General features: G+C 39.9%; 1 protein-coding gene across 1 annotated transcript in view; it reads left to right on the forward strand.

Annotated features, from left to right (window-relative positions):
- The window catches only part of clint1a (clathrin interactor 1a), a 199759-nt gene that overhangs the window by 78729 nt on the left and 96724 nt on the right, over positions 1-24306 (forward strand). Inside the window, exons 2-3 of the mRNA XM_059989986.1 lie at positions 7933-8037; positions 10568-10664. Coding sequence (XP_059845969.1) covers positions 7933-8037; positions 10568-10664 — 202 coding nt within the window. The remainder of the gene's footprint in view (positions 1-7932; positions 8038-10567; positions 10665-24306) is intronic.

A 24306-nucleotide genomic window follows, 5' to 3' on the forward strand; every position in this document is an offset into this window, starting at 1 on the left:
TTGCACCTCCAATCTGCATCTGGCATCAGTGTAGCAGTAGAGGAAGCCATGGACAGCCATAAGTGTGGTAATGAAAGATGTAATTAAAGTGGCTGGCTATCAGGAGATGCTGACTGTTCAGCTGTTATTAGCTGCTTAGGGCCCTCAGTGATGGTGAGGGAGGATATGTAGGGACAGTTGTAACACTTTGTGTACTGTACAGGGCCCTGAACAGTCCCTCCAGGTGAGGTTGTGCTCCACATGTGAATCTAAAGGGTTTATCGTATCTGGTGCTCACAGTGCAGCCTCCTCTACGTTGGGGAGACTCAGCACAGTTGAGAGGATTGTTTCATTAAGCACCTTTGCTCCACCCACTAGTATCTGCAGTCTCCTTGTGTTTTCATCATTCCTTCATGTCCATTTCAAATGCAGAAAACACATAGATAAGTGCTTCCACATGTCCACCTTGTCAGAATGTGGAGCAAAAATTAAGTTTGAGGACCAATCATGGGGATAGCATGATGAGCAGAATGGGTCTATCTTCCTTGTAGATCATATAGACCATATCATCAATGAGGAATTAATTGTATATGTGGTAATTTTTATGTAAATTGCAGAAACTGTGTCTGGAGACCAACAGACCTAGTATAAATAGATTTACTGTATAAATTTGAATTGTAACCTTGCGTTGGTGGAGACATTGTGAGGTATGGCTCTTTGTGAATTCACAAAATAAAGGCAGTAGCTAGTTTCCACATCTTTACCTACTTTGATTGATACTATATTCTCTAACACTAAGGGCAGTATGTAATATTTGGGTGGTTACAAAAATATCACTAGTAAGGCAGATGGTTGATTTGATTTATGTAGTGCAAAAGTAGAATATGTCTGCAATGATTTTTTGAAAGCATTTTCTCCTGTTTATAGTTAACTTATTGGTATGGATACCAAGTCTAATATCAACAGTTCCTACTCGTATCCAAAATAAGATTATTTGTTTGCAAATGTTATTTGGAGTTTATCATTAAACATCTTGTTAACTTCAATTATCAGATGTGTCCAAAAACATAATTATATTCTGTTCCTCTTCAAATAAAAGGATTTATTAAAAACAAAGTGGTATAGATGTCTTGAAGTTAATTTTTATTATATAATTAATTACATGTGTGACAGTATTTTAAATAATTTTCTCCAATTTCTGGAATGCCCATAACTGTGTGATAGTGGAATTGGAAATGAAATGGCTTTCAAATGGTTATTTCACTTAAATGTGAAATTTAATTTGTGTGCATTATGAACATCTCAATAAAACATCTTGTTTAATTGCCAAATTATTCATTTTTACAGTTCTCTTAGCCTGATTTCAGTCTCAGTTTTACTGTTAGTTATTTCTAGAACAATTGCCAAGTTTGCTGATTATGCCTTTTCAATGGGATATCCAGTGACTGCCATTGAGCTTCCATGGCAGGGAAGAGGGGGGAAAGTTCTCTTGGCCCTAAGAAAATAAATCAAAAACTCTTCAAAAAGAAGTCATCCTTGGAGCATTGACCCGGTTTTGGGATTATCCTGCCCAAAATTATTACATTTGGGGAAAGTTGCATTAACTCTAGAGATGTAGAGGGAAATTACAATTAGCATAAATCTAGCAGTAGCAAGATGTCCATTGTTAATCGTGCAAACAAAATAGCATCTTATGGCCAGTGTGTCACAGTTCAGAACATAAATTGACCAGATCAGCAACTTGTATGCTTGTTGAAATCAAACTAACTAGTGATGTTAAGATTTTTTTCCTAGTTTTTATTTTGATCAAAGATGCAGGTTTTATTAATTAATAACGAGGACTTGTGTTTACAAAATGTTATGCATTGAAGAGTTTCCATTTTTTATATACAAACTGATGGCAGCAGTAAGCAGGTTAGGTGTTTTTTGACTGGATAGCTAATTTTATTCCTGTTAAGGATGATCTAGGTGACTGTAGCCCATTGTGTCTTATGTCAGTGCTAGGGGAATAATTGGCTGAAATTCCAAGGGACAAGGTTTATATATATTTGGAAAGGCAGGAGGCTATGAGGGATAGTCAGCATAGTTTTTCTTAATGTGGGGATTGGAGATGAGTTGGGAAGTATTCTTTCTTACTGTGTTTTTTGAGGACATAACAAGAATTAATGAAGGGAGTTGGGCAGGTTGTCTGTGTAGACTTTAATTAGGCATTTAACAAAGTCTGCATAATAGGCTGCCAGAAGGTTAAGGCACATGGAATCTAGGGTGAGATGGTTAATTGTTAACCATCACCAAGCTATTGTGGATCCCGAGGGTAGAGGTGGAAGGTTGTTTTTCTGATTGGAAGTCCGACAATAATGTGTCATAGAGATCAGTGTAAGGACCTCTGAGTATGATGTATATTAGCAATTTGGATATACTGTAAGAGATGTGTATAAGTTTGCAGATGACAGAAAAATTGGTGGTCTTGTACATAGTGAGGAAGGTTATCTAAGGCTACAGAAGGATGTACTGTAGGTCAGATGGAAAGTTGGGTGCATTAGAAAAAGTATTTGTTCAAATTCCAAAGTGGTACATTTTGGAAGGTCAAATAAGGGTAGGACATTTACAATACTGGGAGAGCAGTAAAGAATCCTGATGAACAGAAACAAGGGTCCAAGTATAAATGGATGGCACAGTCAACATAATTTATCTAAGTACTGGTTTGGCTGCACTTCGGAGTATTGTGTTCAACCCTGCTCACTAACTGGAGGAAAGATAAGATTGCACTAGTGAAAATGCAGAGATTACCAGGGCATTGCCTGGAATGGAGAGCTTTAGTTGCAGGGAGAGATGAGATTAGCTAGGCTTGTGTGAAGTAAGTGGCTGAAGATTGGCCTGATCGAAGTATAGAATTGGAATCTTTTTTTCTCTGTGGTAATACAGGTTTCCCCCGCTGTCTGAAGGTAGAGCATTCCTATGAAATGGTTTGTAAGCCGGAATGTCGTAAAGTGAAAAGCAATTACCATTTATTTAAACAACACACACAAAATGCTGGTGGAACACAGCAGGCCAGGCAGCGTCTATAGGGAGAAGCACTGTCGACGTTTCGGGCAGAGACCCTTCGTCAGGACTAACTGAAAGGAAAGATGGGAACAGATCAGTATAACTTAATGGAACACCACGCTTTGTAAACATATCAATACACTCAAGCAATAGACTTTCCATTTTATCCATTATTAGATGTTGACTAAAAGATACCACTTTGCTACATGCAGAATCATCAGCAGCTTTCAAAGTTCTTTCTCTGTGTGTAAATAGTGGATGCAGACAAGTTCAACGCATGGACAATGTCCTTACCGTTCACCACGATCAAAATGCTTAATTATGTCTAGTTTTACGCTAAGTGTAACACTCTTACAAGCTAATTTAGGCTTTTCCAATACCTTAGAACTCATCTTGCTAACAGATGCACAGAATAAATCGAGATAAAGCACAGATGCTCACAGGCAAGTGTTTAAGCTATGGCGGCTAGAATGCAGTTCTGGGAGAGGAGCTTGGCTGCTCGAGGCGCGTGCTGCCTTTTTTCGTAAAAGTGAAAGCACTCTACTGTTAACAAGAACAGGTAACTAATGTAATCTTTCGTAACAGCGAGGTGTCATAAAGCGAAAGTTTGAAAAATGAGGGCCACCTATATCAGAAATTTAAGGACATGGGTTTAAGGTGAAAGGAAATAGTTTTAAAGTAGATCTGAGGGGTAAAACATTGAAATATACACTCCTAATGTAGACACATAGGATTAGTGTAGAAGCAAAGGCAGATACAGACTTGGTGGGATTAAATGTTTTTGTGCTATAGAAGTTTGACTCTAAAATAATTATAGTTAATGAGCCAATTTATTTTTGGCAATTGCTTCCATTGCAGGCAGATCTATTTTTTGTGTTACAGCTATTTCTATTTGCGTTCCTGGTTTTTTTTTGTACTTAATCAATTTTATCAGTGGTTCTGGATATTTCCCATCCATACTGATTCATTAGTTGATCTATTAAAATAGGAAGCTGGAAGGATGGGGACTGAGCAAGTGTGATGAGCTGGCCACTTGCATTATACAGTGCCCCCTGTTGTAAGTAAAATGTCAAAGCAGAGAAATGAACCAACTTTCAATGACACATTTGTCTAATGAAGTTAAATGATAAGAGGAATAAAGCATTTTCAAGCTTATAGCCTTCAAATATACCAGAAATGTTTGACTTGTGATATTGATTTTTGTTAAATGTTTTAAATGTAGATAGTATGATTCGGAAGCAATGCTTTCTGTATGGGTGATAAAAGCTGTTAAATTTTCTGAGAAGGTGAAGTGTTTCGTGACAGTACTACTTCCTTATAGTGTGGTTCAACCATAGCACATCTATATAATACTAAAACTCACATGCTCTGTTTGTGACTTCCAATTAGTGCAAACGGTGCATTACAGCGGCACCGTTTTTTGGCTAAATCAACTTAAAATGCGCTAGCTTACAGAATGCAGGCAAAATTCAGGGTTATATATTTGTATAAAATTGTTCGTTCATCAAAATCAACTGGTTTTCACCCAGGAGTCGATGTCAGCCATGATGGAAACTGTGAAGCGACACCAAGGCGCGTGCGCACAGCCAGCCTCAGCAGCACCTCACAATGCTCACAAAGCCGATTCCACCTTTGAGTGATCGGGCAATCTTTGCAGTGAATAGAGAAAACGAAATCACACAGTATTTGTCAAGCAGATATATTGGGCCCTCTGAAGCTGTGGGATTTCCAATTCGATTTCCAATTCACAAGACGGAACCAACCATTGTTCGCCTTTAAGTGCACCTTCCCCAACAGCATCAAGTATTCTTTTGATATAATGCTGTGCAGCTGAATAATGATATGGCAATAACCACTTTAACAGAATTCATGGATCTTTGCACTTGCGATCCACTTGCAAGAACCCTGTACTATGCGGATATTCCCAGATTCTACACTTGGACTAATAAGAGATGTGAAAGAAGGAGAATGGGGAAAAGAGTGGAGGAGTACTCTGGGATTTTTGAAGCAAATGTTCTGGGTTGAGTGTACACCGTTTCTTGATGAAGTGGTGATTTGAGACTTCCTTATCACATAAAGGGACCAGTATCTTTCAAATCATTGAAAACACATGATGGAGATATCCTTCCAGCATTCAAAGACGTCTGCAGAGAGAGAGGATTGTTGCAAGCTGATGATCATTGGCAGCAAACTATGGAAGAAGCAGAGAGAACAAGAATGCCCAGAGCAATGAGAGATTTGTTTGTTGTCTTGATAACAAACACTGAAATCAACAATCCACAGCAATAATGGAACCGGTTCAAGATTGCAATGTCTGAAGATTTCTTACAAATGGAAAGAACTGTCAATGATCCTAATATCGTGATCGATGAGAGGCATCATGGCAAGCTCTTCTGTATTTCCAAGAGAAACTTGAGAACTTGGGCAAAACACTTGAAGAATATAACTTGCCAACAGCAAAAAATGGCACAATTACTCGAAGTGCTGGCAACCTGGACTTATTGCGTGAACTGCAATACAACAGAGACAAACAGCAGGAATTTGTTTCAGAGAAGGAGCCCCTATTGAATAATGAGCGAAGTGAAGTATATGAATATGTGTGCGACTGCATTTTCATTGATGCACCAAGAGGAATGAGCAAGACATTTATCATCGACTTGATCCTCGCTAAAGTTAGGGGAGATGGAAGTGCTGTAGCATTATCAGGTATTGCAGCAACATTGATACCTGGTCGTAGGACAGCACATTCAAGATTCAAAATACCCCTCAAAGTCAATGAAGGTGCCCTTTGTAACATCGATAAAGACACCAGTACTGCAAATTTACTCTAAAATGCAAGGCTTATTGTCTGGGATGAGTGCCCCATGATTAGGAGGGAGAGCTTTGAAGCCGTGTACCAGACTCTTAGTGATGTATGCAGCAAGAATGAGGCCTTCGGGAGTATTTTAACCATTTCCTGTAGCGATTTCCGTCAGCTTCTACCAGTTGTGAAACGTGATTGGAGAATTCATGCATAAAAAAATCCTACCTATGGAGAAGCTTCATCAAGTTTCAATTGAAGAGAAACATGTGATTGAGTGAGGAAGAAGGACTATATTCTCAGTTCTTATTGGATGTTGGAGAAGACAAGATTGAGAAAAATGAAAACGATAAAATCGAAATACCTGAAGATATGATTCTGCCAGCAAAAACTATGGAAGAATGCATTAATTTCATCTACCTGACATTCGGCAATCCTGCAGAACTGTTCTCAAGGAATTCTATCTTGGTTTCTCTCAATGAAATGATGCAAGAAATAAACTTCACATGCATTAGACGCTTCCCTGGAATCATGAAAGAATACTGTTCCTTCAATGCCGTAAGTGAAGGAGCTAACGCCACTTATTTTCCAACAGAATTCCTTGATTCTCTCTGGATTGCCGCCACATAAACTGGAATTAAAGAGGGAATCTCCCATCATTTCAATGAGGAATTTGGATCCACCAAAGCTTTGCAATGGAACACGAGTGATGGTGGAAGAACTGCATGACAATCTCATCGTAGCAAAGATAAACATTGGTGCGTTCGATAATAACATTGTCATGATCCCAAGAATTACTCTCAATTTATCAGAAGGGGAAGATGTCCCTCTTCAGCAGAGCCGGTTCCCAATACAGTCATGCTTTGCTATGACAATACATAAGGTGCAAGGCCAAACCATGGAGAGTGTGTTGATTTATCTGGAGAAACCGGTATTTCAGCATGGTCATCTGTATGTGGCTTTAAGCCGGGGAAAAAGAAATGAAAATGTTAGAGTATTCTTGAAGGGTGGCAGATCAGCCAGAAATAATGTCATCAAAAGTGTCCTTTGTTAAACAAGGAGGAGCTATATTTGTCTTGCTACATGTCTTTATTCTTTAATAAATTGAGCTTTTCTTCTTTAATTTCCAAAGCACATCACATCAGACTGCACTACCTTTCTCTCAAAGGGTGTCCCAATGGGTCACCCAATTGTCTAGTCTAACTACTAAATTGCTATGCAAAAAAAGACTCGATGGACAGGGCATTTTAAAAGTGAGCATAGCGTTATGGTATGAAGTCATCAATGCAGTATGATATGCCATGTGACTATTTTCAAACTTGTGCATTACAATGAAGAAAACAAAGCACAAATTTCCTCAGTGATCTAGATAGGGGGTCATGTTTGTAGATAATAAAATGAATTGCAGTAAATTAATAAATTTCAGTGACTACACTTTGCATATAATACATACAGAATTCAAGTCAAAATATAACTCTGTAGCTCAGCCATTGTTAGAGGGATTTCCAAAGTAGACTATTGCACCGAGTGATATGATCTGAAGTTTTAAAACTAGCTTGGAAATTGTCTTTGTATTTTAGCACAACACCCTGATTTGGTAAATGCTGAATATCATGCTAGATCTAAAGTAATGTTTTTAATTTATTTAATATCTATGTACACAACACTTACTGAGCCAGTGATGTGTTTTTTTTATGCTTTAGGTTAATATTTTCTGTAGTGTCATCCTTTGGTTGGATGAATCAAAATATTTGAAAAGATTTACCCATTTGTTCCAATATCTATTATTCCTAGTAAAGTATAGTGAACTATAATTAGTAGCAGGCCATATTTTTGGAACCCATTTTATCTCCCTTTGTAAAATTTGGACCACATTCAGACTTGATACTGCTGCTGTATCCTGTTTGATAATTCGAATAATGGGACAGTAACATTTGATTTAAAATAAGTTAAATGTGTACTGATGTGTCCTAAGGGCAATCTGACAAAAAATGTTTTCCCCACCCTATTGAGGTATCTCATTAAAGCTGTCAGTGAGTCATTATTAAGTTTTCATGTGGTTGTGTGTTTTGATGCTAATGTAATGTGTATGACTTGTTTCATTTCAGCACAAATGTGGTTATGAATTATTCAGAGATTGAGTCTAAGGTTCGAGAAGCAACCAATGATGATCCATGGGGACCTTCAGGGCAGCTAATGGCAGAGATCGCCAAGTAAGTACTAATCTTACTGAGCTCTGGGGTAATGCTGAATGTGTGTAGATTGAGTATGCTGCTTAAAAAAAAGTAAAACTTGATTTCAGTGTTTTGGTCCTGAAGTTGAATTTCAAAATAAGAAATTGAATTTACACTGTGCTCACTTCAAGAGTAAAACTCAGTGGAATAGAAATGGGCTGGGAAAAGCATATGAAAAAAAACCTTGTAATATTTTAAAAGCAGCTCCAATGCCACTCTTATGAATTGCATGATGTTTGTTATTGCATGTTTTGTTTTGTTTCTAATGCTCTACAGCAGCAAAGGACAAGTGAAAAGTCTTATCACTTTAATGCCGCAAATCTGTTGTGTCACTCTCAGTGGTTAACAATACAAATAATGCTTACACTTAAAATGTGTAATATTTTACAAATGGTTTTAGTGGGTGCTAAAGAGTGTTCTTTTAAATCCTACTCTATTATACAGTGCATATTTTGTAACTGGGTTGAATGAGCTATTTTGTAAGCATTATTTCACATTTTAATCAGTAAAGCGCAAGCAAATTACTTAAACCGTTTTGTCACATAGGTTAATATAACTTGCTATTCTTGAGGCAGAATGCCAGCATAATTGTGCATTTCTCAAACTGGCTGCAACACAACCCACCACAGTGTTGCATGCCACTGATATGCAGCTGAAGTGCTTTCTGTAGATTCACCGTAAGTTTAGAGGGGTGGAATTAATTTTGCACAGTACATTTTTCAGTATTGAAAGGGACACAGCAAGAAAAAAATTGGCATGCCAGTCATTATACCTAAATGCTTGTGATTACAGCTGGCCCCTGTCATTTAACTGCGATAATTTTGTTATGCTGTTATTTGTACATGTGATCCCATTCTCTGTGAGAAAACTAACAAGGGAGAAAGATTAGTGAGCTGTAATCATCCTGGGTGACTCGACTTAAATTTTAAGAGCATCCTTTTTGAGGGTTTTTATTTTTAGTTAGTTCATTTCATTCCAGTTAGGTGGATAGCTGTTTACAGTAGGATTTCCAACAGGTTAAGAAATATTCTGTTTAAAATTTTGTTCCTTATTTAATCTGTTTGAGTATACTAGAACAATCAAAACTGTAACTGGATTGTCTCCTGCATTTGTTTCATTCATTAACAGGTGCTAAAATACTTTTTTAAAAAGATGTTGACTGTGCACTGAGATCTACATTGGGACTGTGATGGGGTTAGGATTGTTGGGGAGGTAGTTAGTCTTGGAAAGCAGGCCAAGTTGTGATTTTTCTACAACACAAAGCTGTATTATCTGCATTGGAAAAATGTGTATTGATTTTTTTCCCATGAGAGTAAACTCTTTGTTGTCTCAAATTTCGGTAGCGATTGTTTGTTAACCGTGTAAGGATGTATTTCCATTACCAGGATAGATGTAACATTGGGATATTAATGCTAATTCTGAATTTTGAATACTTGTTAAGAAATATTACCTGAATATGCTGTTAAATGAATAAAACACAAGATACAGAAAGGACCACCAAATAAAGTAAGAGCCTGGGTAGTTTGGTAATACTACACTTGGATTTTGAGGGATTGCTGATTTTGGATTATATAGGTACCATGGTATGAACTTAACTTTGTATGATGGCTGTGAATGTTAGTGGATTAGAAATTCTATGTTAAAGGTGACAATGAGCAGAGATTGGTTTAGAATAGGGAATATTTAGATCAAGACACTGCAATGGACCCACTTCCCTTCCCTTGACCAAGTTATTTAAGCTTTAAGCCCATTACAAATATTGGGCCTTTTTGTATTCAGGAAAATAATAATCTATAACACAAGATGATTAAGTTCTCTTTTCTTGAGTTACACATAGTTCTGTTTTATTTTTCTTGCTGAGGATCTTGTGAGGAAATTCCACTTAAGTTTTGTATGATAACAGTTAATGGTAGGAATATCCCATCTCTACATATAGGGTCAGTTGTAAAGATTTTTTTTGTCATTTTGTTTTCCTGAAGTAAGGTATCTAATATTGTTTTCTGATATCTATATATACTTATTTGCTTTCTTATTAGAATTGGTAGGTGTACTCATGTGTAAATGTATCCAAAGCCAACATAGGACTGACTTTGTATTTTACAGTTCATGCCCCAGACCATTTGTTACATATGTAATAAAACTAAATATTTGGTGTAATATGGTTCATATCAGTATTGAAAACTCTTACAAGCCAGCAGCTGTCTTTAAGGGACATTTACCTTTCTTGTTAATATGTTGAAAGTAATTTGTGATGTGTTTGATTCATAAAGCTATTTGTAAGAGTAAATGGTGTGTGTATGCCAAGCCTATTCTGCCATCTACAGTCAGTCCTCGTTTATTACTACTTTCTGTGGGATCATCCACCCATGGATTTACTTTTCAAGAGCAAAAATAGCACAAAGTAAACGCCTAAGGTCCCATTCACACATTGTACGTCCTCTTGCTTTGTTTTCGATTCTTTTTTTATGTACACAGTTGGAAATGCTAAAGCTGTTTTATTTTCTTGTAGGTCAACATTTATGTATGAACAGTTTCCTGAAGTTATGAATATGCTTTGGAATCGTATGCTAAAAGACAATAAAAAGAACTGGAGGCGGGTGTATAAGGTGGGGTAACTAAGCATTTTAATTTTTATTTCATAGCACGTCCTATGTAGGATTACAAAACTTCTAGATGCAGTGTTTTTTATTTCAAAAAAACCTGTATATTGCAGAAAACAAGCAGATTTTAAGTTCCAGTGAAGCTTTCAAAGTCAAAGCAAAACAGATGTAATATTTGTGCTGCCCAAACTACCTGCTAGCTAATAGCACAGTGTCTAATTAATAATGCTACAATAAGATTTAAGCACCAACATCTTGATATCTATCACATTTAATTTCCTTTGTACTTTTATGTATTTTTCAAGTTTTAATCGAGTTTTTAAAAAGTGAATAAAGAAAGACTATAAGACATAGGAGTAGAATTAGGCCATTCAGCCTGTCAAATCTGCTTTGCCATCCCATCTTGGCTGATCTCTGATCCCACTCAACCCCATGAACCTGCCTTTTTGCCATAACCTTTGATGACCTGACTAATCAGAAAGCTATCAATTTTTGCTTTAAGTATACCCATGGTCTTGGCCTCTACAGCTGTTTGTAGCAGAACATTCCACAGATTCACTGCTCTCTCCCTATAAAAAAAAAGTTCCTCTTTACCCCTGTTCTAAAGGGTCACCCATCAATTTTGAGGTTGCGCCCTCTAATTCTGGACACACCCACCATAGGAAATATCCTCTCCATATCGACCTTATCTAGTCCTTTCAACATTAGGTAAATTTCAATGAGATAACCGGCATTCTTCTAAATTCCAGTGAGTACAGGCCCAAAGCTGCTAAACACTCCTGGCTGCCAAATATCCCGTCATTCCAAGAATCGTCCTTGTGAATCTCCTCTGGACTCTCTCCAATTACAACACATCTTTTCTGAGACATGGGGCCCAAAACTGTTGACCGTACTCCAACTGTGGCCTGACAAGTGTCTATAAAGCCTCAGCATTATTTCCTTGTTTTTATATTCTATTCCCCTTGAAATGAATGCCAACATTACATTTGCAGCCTTTACCACAGACTCAACCTGTAAATTAACCTTCTTGGAATCTTGCGCAAAGACTTCTAAATCACTTTGTATCTCTGCTGTTTGAATTTTCTCCCCATTTAAATAATAGTCTGCACTTCCTTTTACCAAAATGCATTATCATACATTTGCCAACACTATTATTCCATCTGCCCCATTTTTGCCCATTCTTCCAATTTGTCTAAGTCCTCTGCAATCGTATTGATTCCTCAGCACTACCTACCCCTCCACCTATCTTCATATCAACCTCAAACTTTGCCACAAAGCCACCAATTCCATTATCCAAATCACTGGCAAACAATGTGAATAGCAGCAGTCCCAATTCTGACCCCTGAGGAGCACCAATAGGCACTGACAACCAACCAGAAAAGGCCTCCTTTATTCCCACTTGCTGCCTCCTGCCTGTCAGCCATTCCTCATTCCATGCCAGTATCTTTACTGTAATGACATAGGGTTTTTATCTTAAGCAGCCTCATGTGTGGCATCTTATCAAATGCCTTCTGAAAATCCAAGTAAATGATATCCACAGCCTCTCCTTTGTCCACCCTGCTTTTTACTTCCTAGAAGAACTCTAACAGACAAGATCTTCCTTTACAGAAACCATTCTGACTTTGACTTATTTTATCATTATCTCCAAGTACCCCAAAACCTTATTCTTAATAATGAGCTCCAACACTTTCCCAACCACAGAGATTATGCTAACTGGCCCATAATTTCTTTTCTTTTGCCATCCTCTCTTAAAGAGTGAAGTGGCATTTGTAATTTTCAGTCCTCTGGAACCATGCCAGAATCAATTGATTCTTGAAAGATCATAACCAATGCATCTGCTATCTTTTCAGCAACCTCTTTCAGAATTCTGGGATGTAGTCCATTTGCTCCAAGTGACTTATCCACCATAAGACCTTTGAGTTTGCCTTGCAATTTTTCCTTTGTAATAGCAATGGTACTCATTCCTGCTCCCTGACACTCACGCACCCGTGGAACACTGCTAGTGTCTTCCACAGTGAAGACTGATGCAAAGTACTTAAGTTAAATCGACATTTCATTGTCCCCCATTACTATCTCATTAGCACCATTTTCCAGTGGTCCAATATCTTCTTTTTATATAAACTAAGAAAAATTGGTATCCTGCTTTATAAGATTAGCTAGTTTGCCCTCCCCTTTCCCCCTTCCCCCCCCCCTTTCTTCTCTCTCTCTCTGCCCATCACTCTGCCTGTTCTCCATCTCCCTCTAGTGCTCCCTTCTCCCTTTCTTTCTCCCTAGGCCTCCCGTACCATGATCCTTTCCCTTCTCCAGCTCTGTATCCCTTTTGCCAATCACCTTTCCAACCCTCAGCTTCACCCCACCCTCTCCGGTCTTCTATCATTTTGCATTTCCCCTCCCCTCCTACTTTCAAATCTGTTCCTATCTTTCCTTTCAGTTAGTCCTGACAAAGGGTCTCAGCCCGAAACATCGACAGTGCTTCTTCCTTATAGATGCTGCCTAGCCTGCTGCGTTCCACCAGCACTTTGTGTGTGTTGCTTGAATTTCCAGCATCTGCAGATTTCCTCATGTTTGCCCTCCTATTTCATTTTTTCCCCTTCTTAGAGCTTTTTTAGTTGCTTTTTGTTGGATTTAAAAAAAACTTACCAAGCATCCAACTTCCCACTAACTTTTGCTGCATTATGTGCCCTTTCCCTGGCTCTTATGCAGTCCTTAAATTCCCTTGTCAGACATAGTTGCCTACCCCTGCCATTTGAGAACTTCCTGTGTGACATATCTATCTTGCACCTTATGAACTATTCCCAGAAATTTCAGCCATCTTTGCTCTGCTGTCATCCCCACCAGTATCTCCCTCCAGTCCACCTGGGTAAGTTCCTCTCTCATGTCTCTAACTTCCTTTATTCCATTGTGATACTAATACATCTGACTGGTGCTTCTCCCTCTCAAATTGCAGTATGAATTCAATCATATTATAATCATTACCTCATAAGTGTTCCTTTATCTTAAACTCACTAATAAAATCTGGATTATTACAATACCCAGTCTGATATAGCCTTTCTCTGAGTAGGCTCAAGCACAAATTGCTCTAAAAAGCCATCTCTTGGCATTCAACAGATTCCCTCTCTTGTGATTCAGCACCAACCTGATTTTCCCAATCCCCTTGCAAATTGAAGTCCCCCATTATAATTGTGACATTCCACTTATTACATGCCCTTTTCAGCTCGCTTTGTAATCTCAGCCCCACATCTTGGCTACTATTTGGAGGCCTATATATAATTTCCATAATGGTCTTTTTACACTTGCAGTTTCTTAATTCTACCCAAAAAAATTCAACATTCTCTGACCCTATATCAGCTCTTTCTAGAGATGTAATTCCATCTCTTGTCAACAGCCACACCATTGCCTATGCCTTCCTGTCCTTTCAATGCGAAGTATATCTTTTGATATTAAACTCTCAACTATGACCTTCTTTCAGCCACGACTCAGTGATGTCGTCACCATCTTACCAACCAGTCTCTAATTGTGTCATGAGTCCGTACTGACCTTATTCTGAATACTACGTGCATTTAAATACAGCACCTTCAATCCTCCATTCCTACTTTTGAATTTTGCCTCTGTGGTACAGTTTAACTCTGCACTGTCTGCATTTGTACCCAATCATTGGCTTGTCCTTCCTTACATTCATATTACATACTACGTCATCTACCTGTAAGCCTGCTGGCTTATCCTCGGCTCTATCATACTATTTCCCATCTCCCTGCCATATTAGTTTAAACCACTCCCAATAGCTCTAGCAAACTACCCGCAAGGATGTTGGTCTCCTTTGAATTCAAATGCAACCCATCCCTTTTGTACAGGTCACAACTGCCCCCTGCTCCAATTCTTCAGCTACGCATTTATCTGCCTCCTCATTCTATTCCTATCTGCATAGTCATATGGCAGTGGCAGCAATCCTGAGGTTATTACCCTTGAGGTCCTGCTTTTCAACTTCCTTCCTAACTCCCTGTATTCTGTTTTAAGGAGCTCCTCCCTTATTCTACCTATGTCATTGGTACCAATATGTACCATGACCACGGACTGCTGAGGATATTGTGGATGCATTCAGAAACATTGTGAACTGTGGCACCTGTGAGGCAAATAAACATCCGTGTGTTTTTTTGCATCCACAGAATCATCTATCTGTCCCCTAATTATTGAGTTCCCTATTACTGCTGCCATCCTCTCCAGTTCCCTACCCTTTTAAGCCACAGGGCCAGATTCAGTGTTAGAGGCACATCCACTGTTGCTTCCCTTAGGTAGGTTCCTCCCCCCAACAGTACCCAAAGTGGAGTACTTATTGTTGAGGAGGATGACCACAGGAGTGCTCTCTGCTATCTGATATTTTCTCTTCCCTCTCTGGACAGTCATCCATTTATCTGTCTCTTGTAGCCTTGGGGTGACTACTTCCCTGTAACTCCTGTCACCTCTTCACTTTCCCTAACAAGCCAAAGGTCATTCAGCTGCAGCTCCAGTTCCCAACATGGTCTCTAAGGAGCTGCATCTCAATGCACCTGGTACAGATGTGGCCACTGGGGTGTCTGGAAGTCTCCTGGAAATCCCACATCTGACACCCAGAACAGAACACTGGCCCTGTAGACATTCTCCCTATTCTTTCTAGAGTTAAATAAGAAAAAGAATTAAGAAATAAACTAAGCTACTTACCTCACTTCTGCCTGGTCTCGCTGAAGCCTGTTGAGCCAAAGCCTCACCACTCTGACTAGATCACTCCCAGAATGACTGCTCCGCTAGTTGGTACCTCTCTTTTATCGGACTGGATTTTTTATGCTCTGCTTCAGACCTGCGTGGGAACACTTTTACTATGCACCATTTTCTAAAGGGTGGCTGTTCTCTGTGTATGACTATTCCCTTGTATCAGTGTCTGTTTTGTGTTCTCTGCATTTTTTATTTTAAACTAATTTCACGTGTTAGCTTATGGAAGTTTTCTTTTGAATACTGGAAAGTTAAAATATATCAGTTTTTCCTTCCACTTTCTTGTTTAAGCTTGTTCATAAATCTGGGGAGAATTTTTTTACAACTTCCTTTCTGAGTATAATGTACATTGTTTTGAAGTAAGCTGTTTGCATGAAGGCTGTTCAGACGTTTTCTTTGACTTCAATTATACACAAACCAAATGCTGTTTGTGGGGCTTGTTGTCACAGACTGTCAGTCACATGTCATAATATAACAGAAGTGACTTAAAAATACTAATTATGTTAAACACTTTGTGGAATTGTTTTGTATAGGAACATGCTATTACTGCTATTCATTTAAAATTTGCAAAAATTATCATGTCAACTTTTTATATATTGTGGTGAGCAATTGGTCCATGATGACAGACGAGAAAAACTTGTTTAGCTCAACTGCCAGTTCTATTGTGACGTGCACAGAAACAGATCAGGCGCTATGTCCTGGGGAGAGAACTCACTCAGTTGCATACAGTTGGGGGAGGTCATCATAATCCCACAAAAACATTTTTTAAAACAAGAACTATAAATAATGCTGGCCACTAGGAATGTTGGGGGCGGGCTGTTGCCCACCACGCCCCCTCCCCGCCCCAAGCGCTACAAAAAGCAGATTCTGTGTTTATGACTTGATGCTGCAAGTGGTGTATTTAAATGTATCCTGGCAACATTTTGCAAGTCAAAGTTGGCTGAGTATGGGCTTTAAAGAAATAAGAAAAGGAAAATTTTTAAACCGGTATCTAAAGTATGAAAGAAGAAAATTATTACATCGAAGTATGGAGGTGGGAGGTGACAGAAGTTTGTGCAGGGGAGCACTTTGTATCTCATGATCATAATACTATTAGTGTCAAGGTAATTATGGAAAAGGTTAGGTCTGATCCTCTGGTTAAGGTTCTAAATCAAGAAAGGCCAGATTTGATACTATCAGAAATGATCTGCCCAGTATCGATTAGGATAGGTGGTTTTCTGAGAAAGGTATATTTAGTAAATGGCAGGCCTTCAAAAGTGAAATTTTGAGAGTACAGAATTTGTTTGTTGCTGTCACATTAAAAGCAAGGATAACTGGTTTAAAGAACTTTGGTTTTCGAGAGATATTGAGGTGCTAGTTAAGAAGAAAGCAGTGCATAGCAGGTATAGGAGGGTAGGAACAAAGGAGGTTATTGAAGAGTATAGGAAATGCAGTAGAAAAGATGGAAATCAGGATGGCTAAGAGAAGATGTGAGTTTGCTCAAGCAAGGTCTTTTACAGATACAGATATAACAAGGGACAAAATTGGTCCTCTGGAAGATCAGAATAGTAATTTATGCAGGGAGTCAAAAGAAATGGGGAGGGATCTTAAGTGCATTTTATTAGACAATAGACAATAGGTGCAGAAGTGGACCATTCGGCCCCTCGAGTCTGCACCACCATTCTGAGATCATGGCTGATCATTCACCATCAATACCCAGTCCCTGCCTTGTCCCCATATCCCTTGATTCCCCTATCCATCAGATATCTATCTAGCTCCTTCTTGAAAGCATCCAGAGAATTGGCCTCCACCGTCTTCCGAGGCAGTGCGTTCCACATCTCCACAACTCTCTGGGAGAAGAAGCTCTTCCTCAACTCTGTTTTAAATAACTGACCTCTTATTCTCAATCCATGCCCTCTGGTACTGGACTCTCCCAACATCTGGAACATATTTCCTGCCTCAATCCTATCAAATCCTTTAATTATCTTAAACGTTTCAATCAGATCCCCTCTCTATCTCCTCAATTCCAGTGTGTACAAGCCCAATCTCTCCAATCTCTCTGCGTAAGACAACCCTGCCATCCCAGGAATCAACCTAGTGAATCTACGCTGCACTTCCTCAATTGCCAGAATGTCCTTCCTTAAACCTGGAGACCAAAACTGTACACAATATTCCAGGTGTGGTCTCACCAGGGCCCTGTACAAATGCAAAAGGACATCCTTGCTCTTGTACTCAATTCCCCTTGTAATAAAGGCCAACATTCCATTTGCCCTCTTCATTGTCTGTTGCACTTGCTCATTCACCTTCATTGACTGATGAGCTAGGACTCCTAGGTCTCTTTGCATTTCTCCCTTACCTAACTCTATACCGTTCAGACAATACTCTGTCCTCTTGTTCCTGCTTCCAAAGTGGATAACTTCACATTTTTTCACATTGAATGACATCTGCCAAGTATCTGCCCACTCACCCAGCCTATCCAAGTCTCCCTGTATTCTCCTAACGTCCTCTTCGCATGTCACACTGCCACCCAGTTTAGTATCGTCAGCAAACTTTTTGATATAGTTTTCAATGCCCTCATCTAAATTGTTGACATAAATCGTAAAGAGCTGTGGTCCCAATACAGAGCCCCGTGGTACCCCACTAGTCACCTCCAGCCAGTCCGAGAAACACCCATTCACTGCTACCCTTTGCTTTCTATCTGCCAACCAGTTTTCTATCCATGTTGAAACCCTGCCCCCAATGCCATGAGCTCTGATTTTACTCACCAATCTCCTATGTGGCACCTTATCGAATGCCTTCTGAAAATCTAGGTACACAACATCCACTGGCTTACCCTCGTCTAACATCCCTGTTACACCCTCAAAAAACTCCAACAGATTAGTCAAGCATGATTTGCCCTTGGTAAATCCATGCTGGCTCGGCCTAATCCTATTTCTGCCATCAAGATGTGCCACTATTTCGTCCTTAATAACGGACTCAAGCATCTTCCCCACGACTGACGTTAGGCTAACAGGGCGATAGTTCTCCGTTTTCTCCTTCCCTCCCTACTTGAAAAGTGGGATAACATTAGCCACTCTCCAATCTTCAGGAACTGATCCTGAATCTAAGGAACATTGGAAAATGATAACCAATGCATCCGCAATTTCCTGAGCCACCTCTTTTAGAACCTTCGGATGCAGACCATCTGGATCCGGGGATTTATTAGCCTTCAGTCCTACCAGTCTGCTCATCACAGTTTCTTTCCTAATGTCAATCTGTCTCAATTCCTCTGATATCTTATGACCCTGGCCCATCCATACATCTGGGAGATTGCTTGTATCCTCCCTGGTGAAGACAGATCTAAAGTACACATTAAATTCTGTTGCCATTTCCCTGTTTCCCATAACAATTTCTCCCAATTCATTCTTCAAGGGGTCATCGTTGTTCTTAACTATCTTCCTTCTCTTCACATAGCTAAAAAAGCTTTTGCTATCCCCTTTTATATTCCTGGCTAGACTGAGCTCATACCTGATTTTTTCTCTCCGTATTGCTTTTTTAGTTAAGATCTGCTGTTCCTTAAAACTTTCCCAATCATCTGTATTCCCACTCATCTTAGCCCTGTCATACTTCTTTTTCTTTAATGCTATACAATCTCTGACTTCCTTTGTCAACCACTGTGGCCCCTTCCCCCTCTTTGAATCCTTCCTTCTCATTGGAATGAACTGCTTTTGCATCTTTTGTATTATCCCCAAGAATATCTGCCACTACTGATCCACTGTCTTTCCTGCCAGGGCATCTGCCCATTTAACTTTGGCCAGCTCTTCCCTCATGGCTCCGTAGTCTCCTTTATTTAATTGCAACACTGACACCTCTGATCTGCCCTTATCCCTCTCAAATTGTAGATAAAAACTTATCATGTTATGATCACTACTTCCTAATGGCTCCTTTACTTCAAGATCACTTATCAATTCCTGTTCATTACACATCACCAAGTCCAAAATAGCCTCGTTCCTGGTTGGCTCAAGCACAAGCTGTTCCAAAAATACATCCCTTAGACACTCCACAAACTCCCTATCCTGGGGTCCAGCACCTACCTGATTCTCCCAGTTCACCTGCATGTTGAAATCTCCCATAACGACTGCATTACCTTTAGCACATGCCAATGTTAACTCCCTAATCAACTTGTACCCAATATCCACACTACTGTTTGGTGGCCTGTACACAACACCCATTAGGGTCTTTTTACCCTTACTGTTCCTCAGCTCAATCCACACAGACTCTACTTCCCCTGTTCCCAAGTCACCTCTTGCTAAGGACTGAATCTCATTCCTCACCAACAGGGCCACCCCACCCACTCTTCCCATATTTCTGTCTCTACGATAGCATGTATACCCTGGTACACCCAATTCCCAGGCCTGATCCCCTTGCAGCCATGTCTCCGTTATCCCAACAATATCGTAGTTCCCCATTTTCATCTGAGCTTCAAGCTCATCTGTCTTATTTCTGACACTACGCGCATTCAAGTATAGAATTCTGAGCCCATTCCTCCTCTCTTTGTTTAAAACACTACTGTACTACTGTACCTAACCCAGCTCCTTGAACTTCCATTGGGCTAATTGCACCCTGAATTTTGATGACCTTCTCAAGATCACCCAAACCTTCTACACATTTAACCCCATGCTCCTTCTGACCAACCCTCTGGATCTGGATCCCTGCCCCCTGCACATCTAGTTTAAACCCCCCCCCCGAGCAGCTCTGGCAAACACTCTTGCAAGAATGTTAGTACCCCTCCGGTTCAGATGTAGACCGTCCCTTTGAAACAGATCCCAATGTCCCTGGAACAAAGACCAATTATCCAAAAACCTGAACCCTTCCTTCCTGCACCATGCTCTTAGCCTCGTATTAATGTGCATAATCATTCTATTCTTCGCCTCACTCGCACGTGGCACAGGTAGCAATCCCGAGATTGTCACCCTGGAGGTCCTGCCTTTCAGCTTCACTCCTAACTCCCTGAACTCTCTAAGCAGGACCCCCTCACTCACCTTACATACATCATTGGTCCCTACATGGACCACTACATCTGGGTTCATGCCCTCGTTCTCAAGAATAGCCTGCACCCGGTGGCAACATACCATCCGAGACTCCCGATCTGCCCCACAAAATCTCCTATCTGCCCCCCTGACTATAGAATCCCCTAAAACTATCGCTCTCTTCTCTTCCCTCCTCCCCTTTCTAGTTGAGGGTTCAACCTAGGTCATCCCCATCAACAGTATCTAGTACGGTATACTTATTGTTAATGGGAATGGCAGCAGGGGCGCTCTGCTCTCTCTGCCTGCTCCCCCTGCCTCTCTGGACCGTCACCCATCTGCCTACTTCTTGGTTTTTTGGTGTGACTACCTCCTGATAACTCCTATCTATCTCTGCCTCTGCTTCCCGAATGATCCGTAGTTCATCCAGCTCCAGCTCCAACTCCCTAACTCGGGCTGATAGGAGCTGCAGCTGGACGCACCTCTTGCAGGTGTGGTCATCAGGGACAACTGTGTTGACCCTGACTTCCCACATACTGCATACGGAGCACACCACTGCTCTGACTGTCTCCCCCATACCTGAACTGGAATAATAGAATAAGTCTAAAAAGCACCTAGCGACCTTACCTTCTTCCCCTCAGCGAGCAATCACACAGGTTTACCGAAGTCCCCTTACGCCGAAGCCCACTTAGCCAAAGCCCAGGACTCTGCTTCCACGGACTCCGCTGCCCGCTCTGAAAAGAAGTCCTGCCTTTTAAAGTGCGCGCTCGATGCTGACGTCACTCGCGCCTGCGCAGTTCCCCCTCCTCCACAGGTATTGATCAGGTAGGCTTAAATCCTACCTACACGGTCGAATTCTCTGAGCTCCCAGCTGAATCACAAGCTGTAACTTGCTCCCGATTGCATCTGTATTTACTTGGGAGATAGACACAGAGTATGTAGATGTGAGGCAATGGAGCAGTGAAGTCATGGACCCTATATAGATTACAGAGGACAAAGTGTTGAGGCAAATTAGGGCATGACAAAATGTATCCTGGATCCTATGGGAGGCTTGTGCAGAAATTGCAGGGGCCCTGACAGAGAGATTTAAAACATCCTTTGCTATTGGTTTGCTGGAGCTTTGGAGGATAGCTAATGTTCCCTTATTTAAGAAAGGCCCTAAGAATAAGCCAGAAAATTATAGGCTCGTGAGCCTGATAACAGTAGTGGAAAGTTATTGGAAAGTATTCTAAGGCACCGGGTATATAAATATTTGGATAGACAGACAGATAGAGATAGTCAACATGGACTTTTAAGAATACCTTTGACTAGGTCCATTATGAGATGATAGTCAAAAAGGTCCGTTCTCTTGGAGTTCAGGATGAGGTAGTAAATTGGATTGGATGTTGGCTTCATGGCAGAAACCAGAGAGTGGTAGTACATGGTTGTCTTTGACTGGGGGCTTGTGACTAGTGGTGTGGTGCAGGGATCGGTACTGGGTCCATTGTTTTTTTTGTCATCTATATCAGCCATCTGTATGATCATGTGATAAATTGGATCAGCAGGTTTTCAAATAACACCAAGATTGGGGGCATAGTGGACAGCGAGGAAGGGTATCAACACCTGCAGCAGGATCTGGACCTTCTGGAATAATCAGCTGAAAAATGGCAGATGGAATTTAATGCAGACAAGTACAAGGTGTTGCACTTTGGGAGTAGGTCACTGAGGAGTGTGGTAGAATAGAGGGATCTGGGAATGCATCCTTAGTTCATTGAAAGTGCCATCACTGGTAGATAGTGTTGTAAAGAAAGCTTTTGGGACTTTGGCTTTCATAAGTTAATGTTTTGAATACAGGAGTTGGGATGTTATGTTAAATTGTCTTAAGATGTTGTTGAGGCCAGATTTGGTGTATTGTGTCCAGTATTGGTTACCTGCCTACAGGAAAGATGTAAATAAGATTGAAAGTGCAGAGAATATTTACAAGGATGTTGTTTGGACTTAATAACATGAGTTATGGGAAAAGGTTGAATAGGTTAGGAATTTTATTCTCCAGAGCATAGAAAATTGAAGGGAGGATTTGATGGAGGTATACAAAATTGCGGGATATCTGTAGGGTAAATATAAGCAGACTTTTCCCACTGAGGCTGAGTGAAACTATTAGATGTCATAGGTTAAGGAAGAAAGGTGAAATGTTTAAGGAGAACATGAGGGGGAAAGTCTTCACTCAGGTTGGTGGAAATGTGGAGCGAGCTATCAGCTATCAGTGATGGATGCAGGGTGGATTTCAACATTTAAGATAAATTTGGATAGATATATGGATGGGGCATGTACCTCCGTACAGGGCTATGGTCTGGGTGTAGATCGATGGGACTAGGCAGGTTAATGGCTTGCCACAGATTAGATGGACCAAAAGGCCTTTTTTCTGTGCTGTAGCAGTTAACGGTTCTACTTTTGTATTTCTGTATTCTGATGGTTGGTCCAGTGGGGACCAAAGGTGAGTGAGCAGTCCCAGAATAGGTGCTACCCCTCCTTGGACACCCCATACACCAAATTTAATAACATACAGGAATATTAATTCCATATTTTAAGTGCAGTAAGTTCATCGGCAATAATCCCCATTGTGTTTCACAGCAGAGATTTGACGATAAACAGCCACAGATGGTAATTAATGAGGTTTAAATGCTGCACACCCGTGTTGAGAATGTAGCATTTCATTATTTATCTATTAAAGTTTGAAGTCTTGCTCTTTTTCTGATGCTGATTGGCTAACATGCTGTTTAGTATGCAAGCTGAATTTTTGAATTTGATCTGTAACAGTGTTTGAACTTCATAGGCAACCTTTTTGTAATAACTAAAATAACTTTTAAATACCCATTTACAAAGGACCAAACTTCAAACCTAGTACTTCGAAAATACCTCATACATTGTGTATACTTGGTTGAAATGAGTTTACAATGACCTGTATGTTGGCAAAGCGCGAAGTCCCACGCCATCAGGTTCAAAGACAGCTATTTTGCTCTAACCACCATTCAATTCTGAACCAACCAGTACAACAATGAGCACTGCAGTGTAGCAACACAATAATGACCTTGTACTAAAATGAACTTCTTGTTCTAATTCTGTCTCTTATAGTATGTTTAATTTGCTTTTCTTGTGAGCGTCTTGTAGTTTTACATATGACAATAAGCTCAACTATGGTTTTGCCTTTAAAGAGAAATGCAGTTGTTTCAACCATATGATTTGATGCTTTGATATCATACATGCCCCAGTATTTATCATTTTTAAATCTTTAAAAAAATATATATATATATCTCCCACATCACTAGTTAGTATTGTCCATTGTGAAAGCCTGGCAGTCATGAAAATAGAATTACATTTTAAAAGTAATTGCAGTCAGATGTAGCAATATCATGTTGTTACTAATATTTTTGTAGTCCATGCTAGATGGTATGAAAGTCAGAGGACCTTCTTATATTCTTAAGTTTTGATATTTTTTAAAGAAATAAAAGATATTTGATGGCCATCACAATTTGAGGAGGTGAATTTAAAACAATAATAAATTAATTTGAAGTCTGAAGTATTCCTGACGCTGTGTGGATTTAGAACATAATGCAAGCTAGAACCTGGTGTTTAGCAATGCTGTGAAAAAGTTACAGCATTCAGAGATGTTTCACCAGAAAAGCTAATTTGCTGGAAGGCAACAGTAAATGGTTTAGATTATGTTGAACATCAATTGATGGGTCAGTTCCGGGATATTTAAAGCATTTGCCTCACATTGCTGTAGTAACATGCATTTCTTCTCATCTGTGAGTCATTTCTAGATGAAAATAATGGCACAGTACTCCAGGGAATGTACTTGAATAGATGAAATGCTTTCCTTCCAGTTGCCGTTTTTAAGGCACCACTGGGGTAGCATTCATAAAGCCTTTAGACATGGGAAC

This window comes from Hypanus sabinus, chromosome 15 (assembly GCF_030144855.1).
Source record: "Hypanus sabinus isolate sHypSab1 chromosome 15, sHypSab1.hap1, whole genome shotgun sequence".
In the NCBI taxonomy this organism is placed as follows: domain Eukaryota; kingdom Metazoa; phylum Chordata; class Chondrichthyes; order Myliobatiformes; family Dasyatidae; genus Hypanus; species Hypanus sabinus.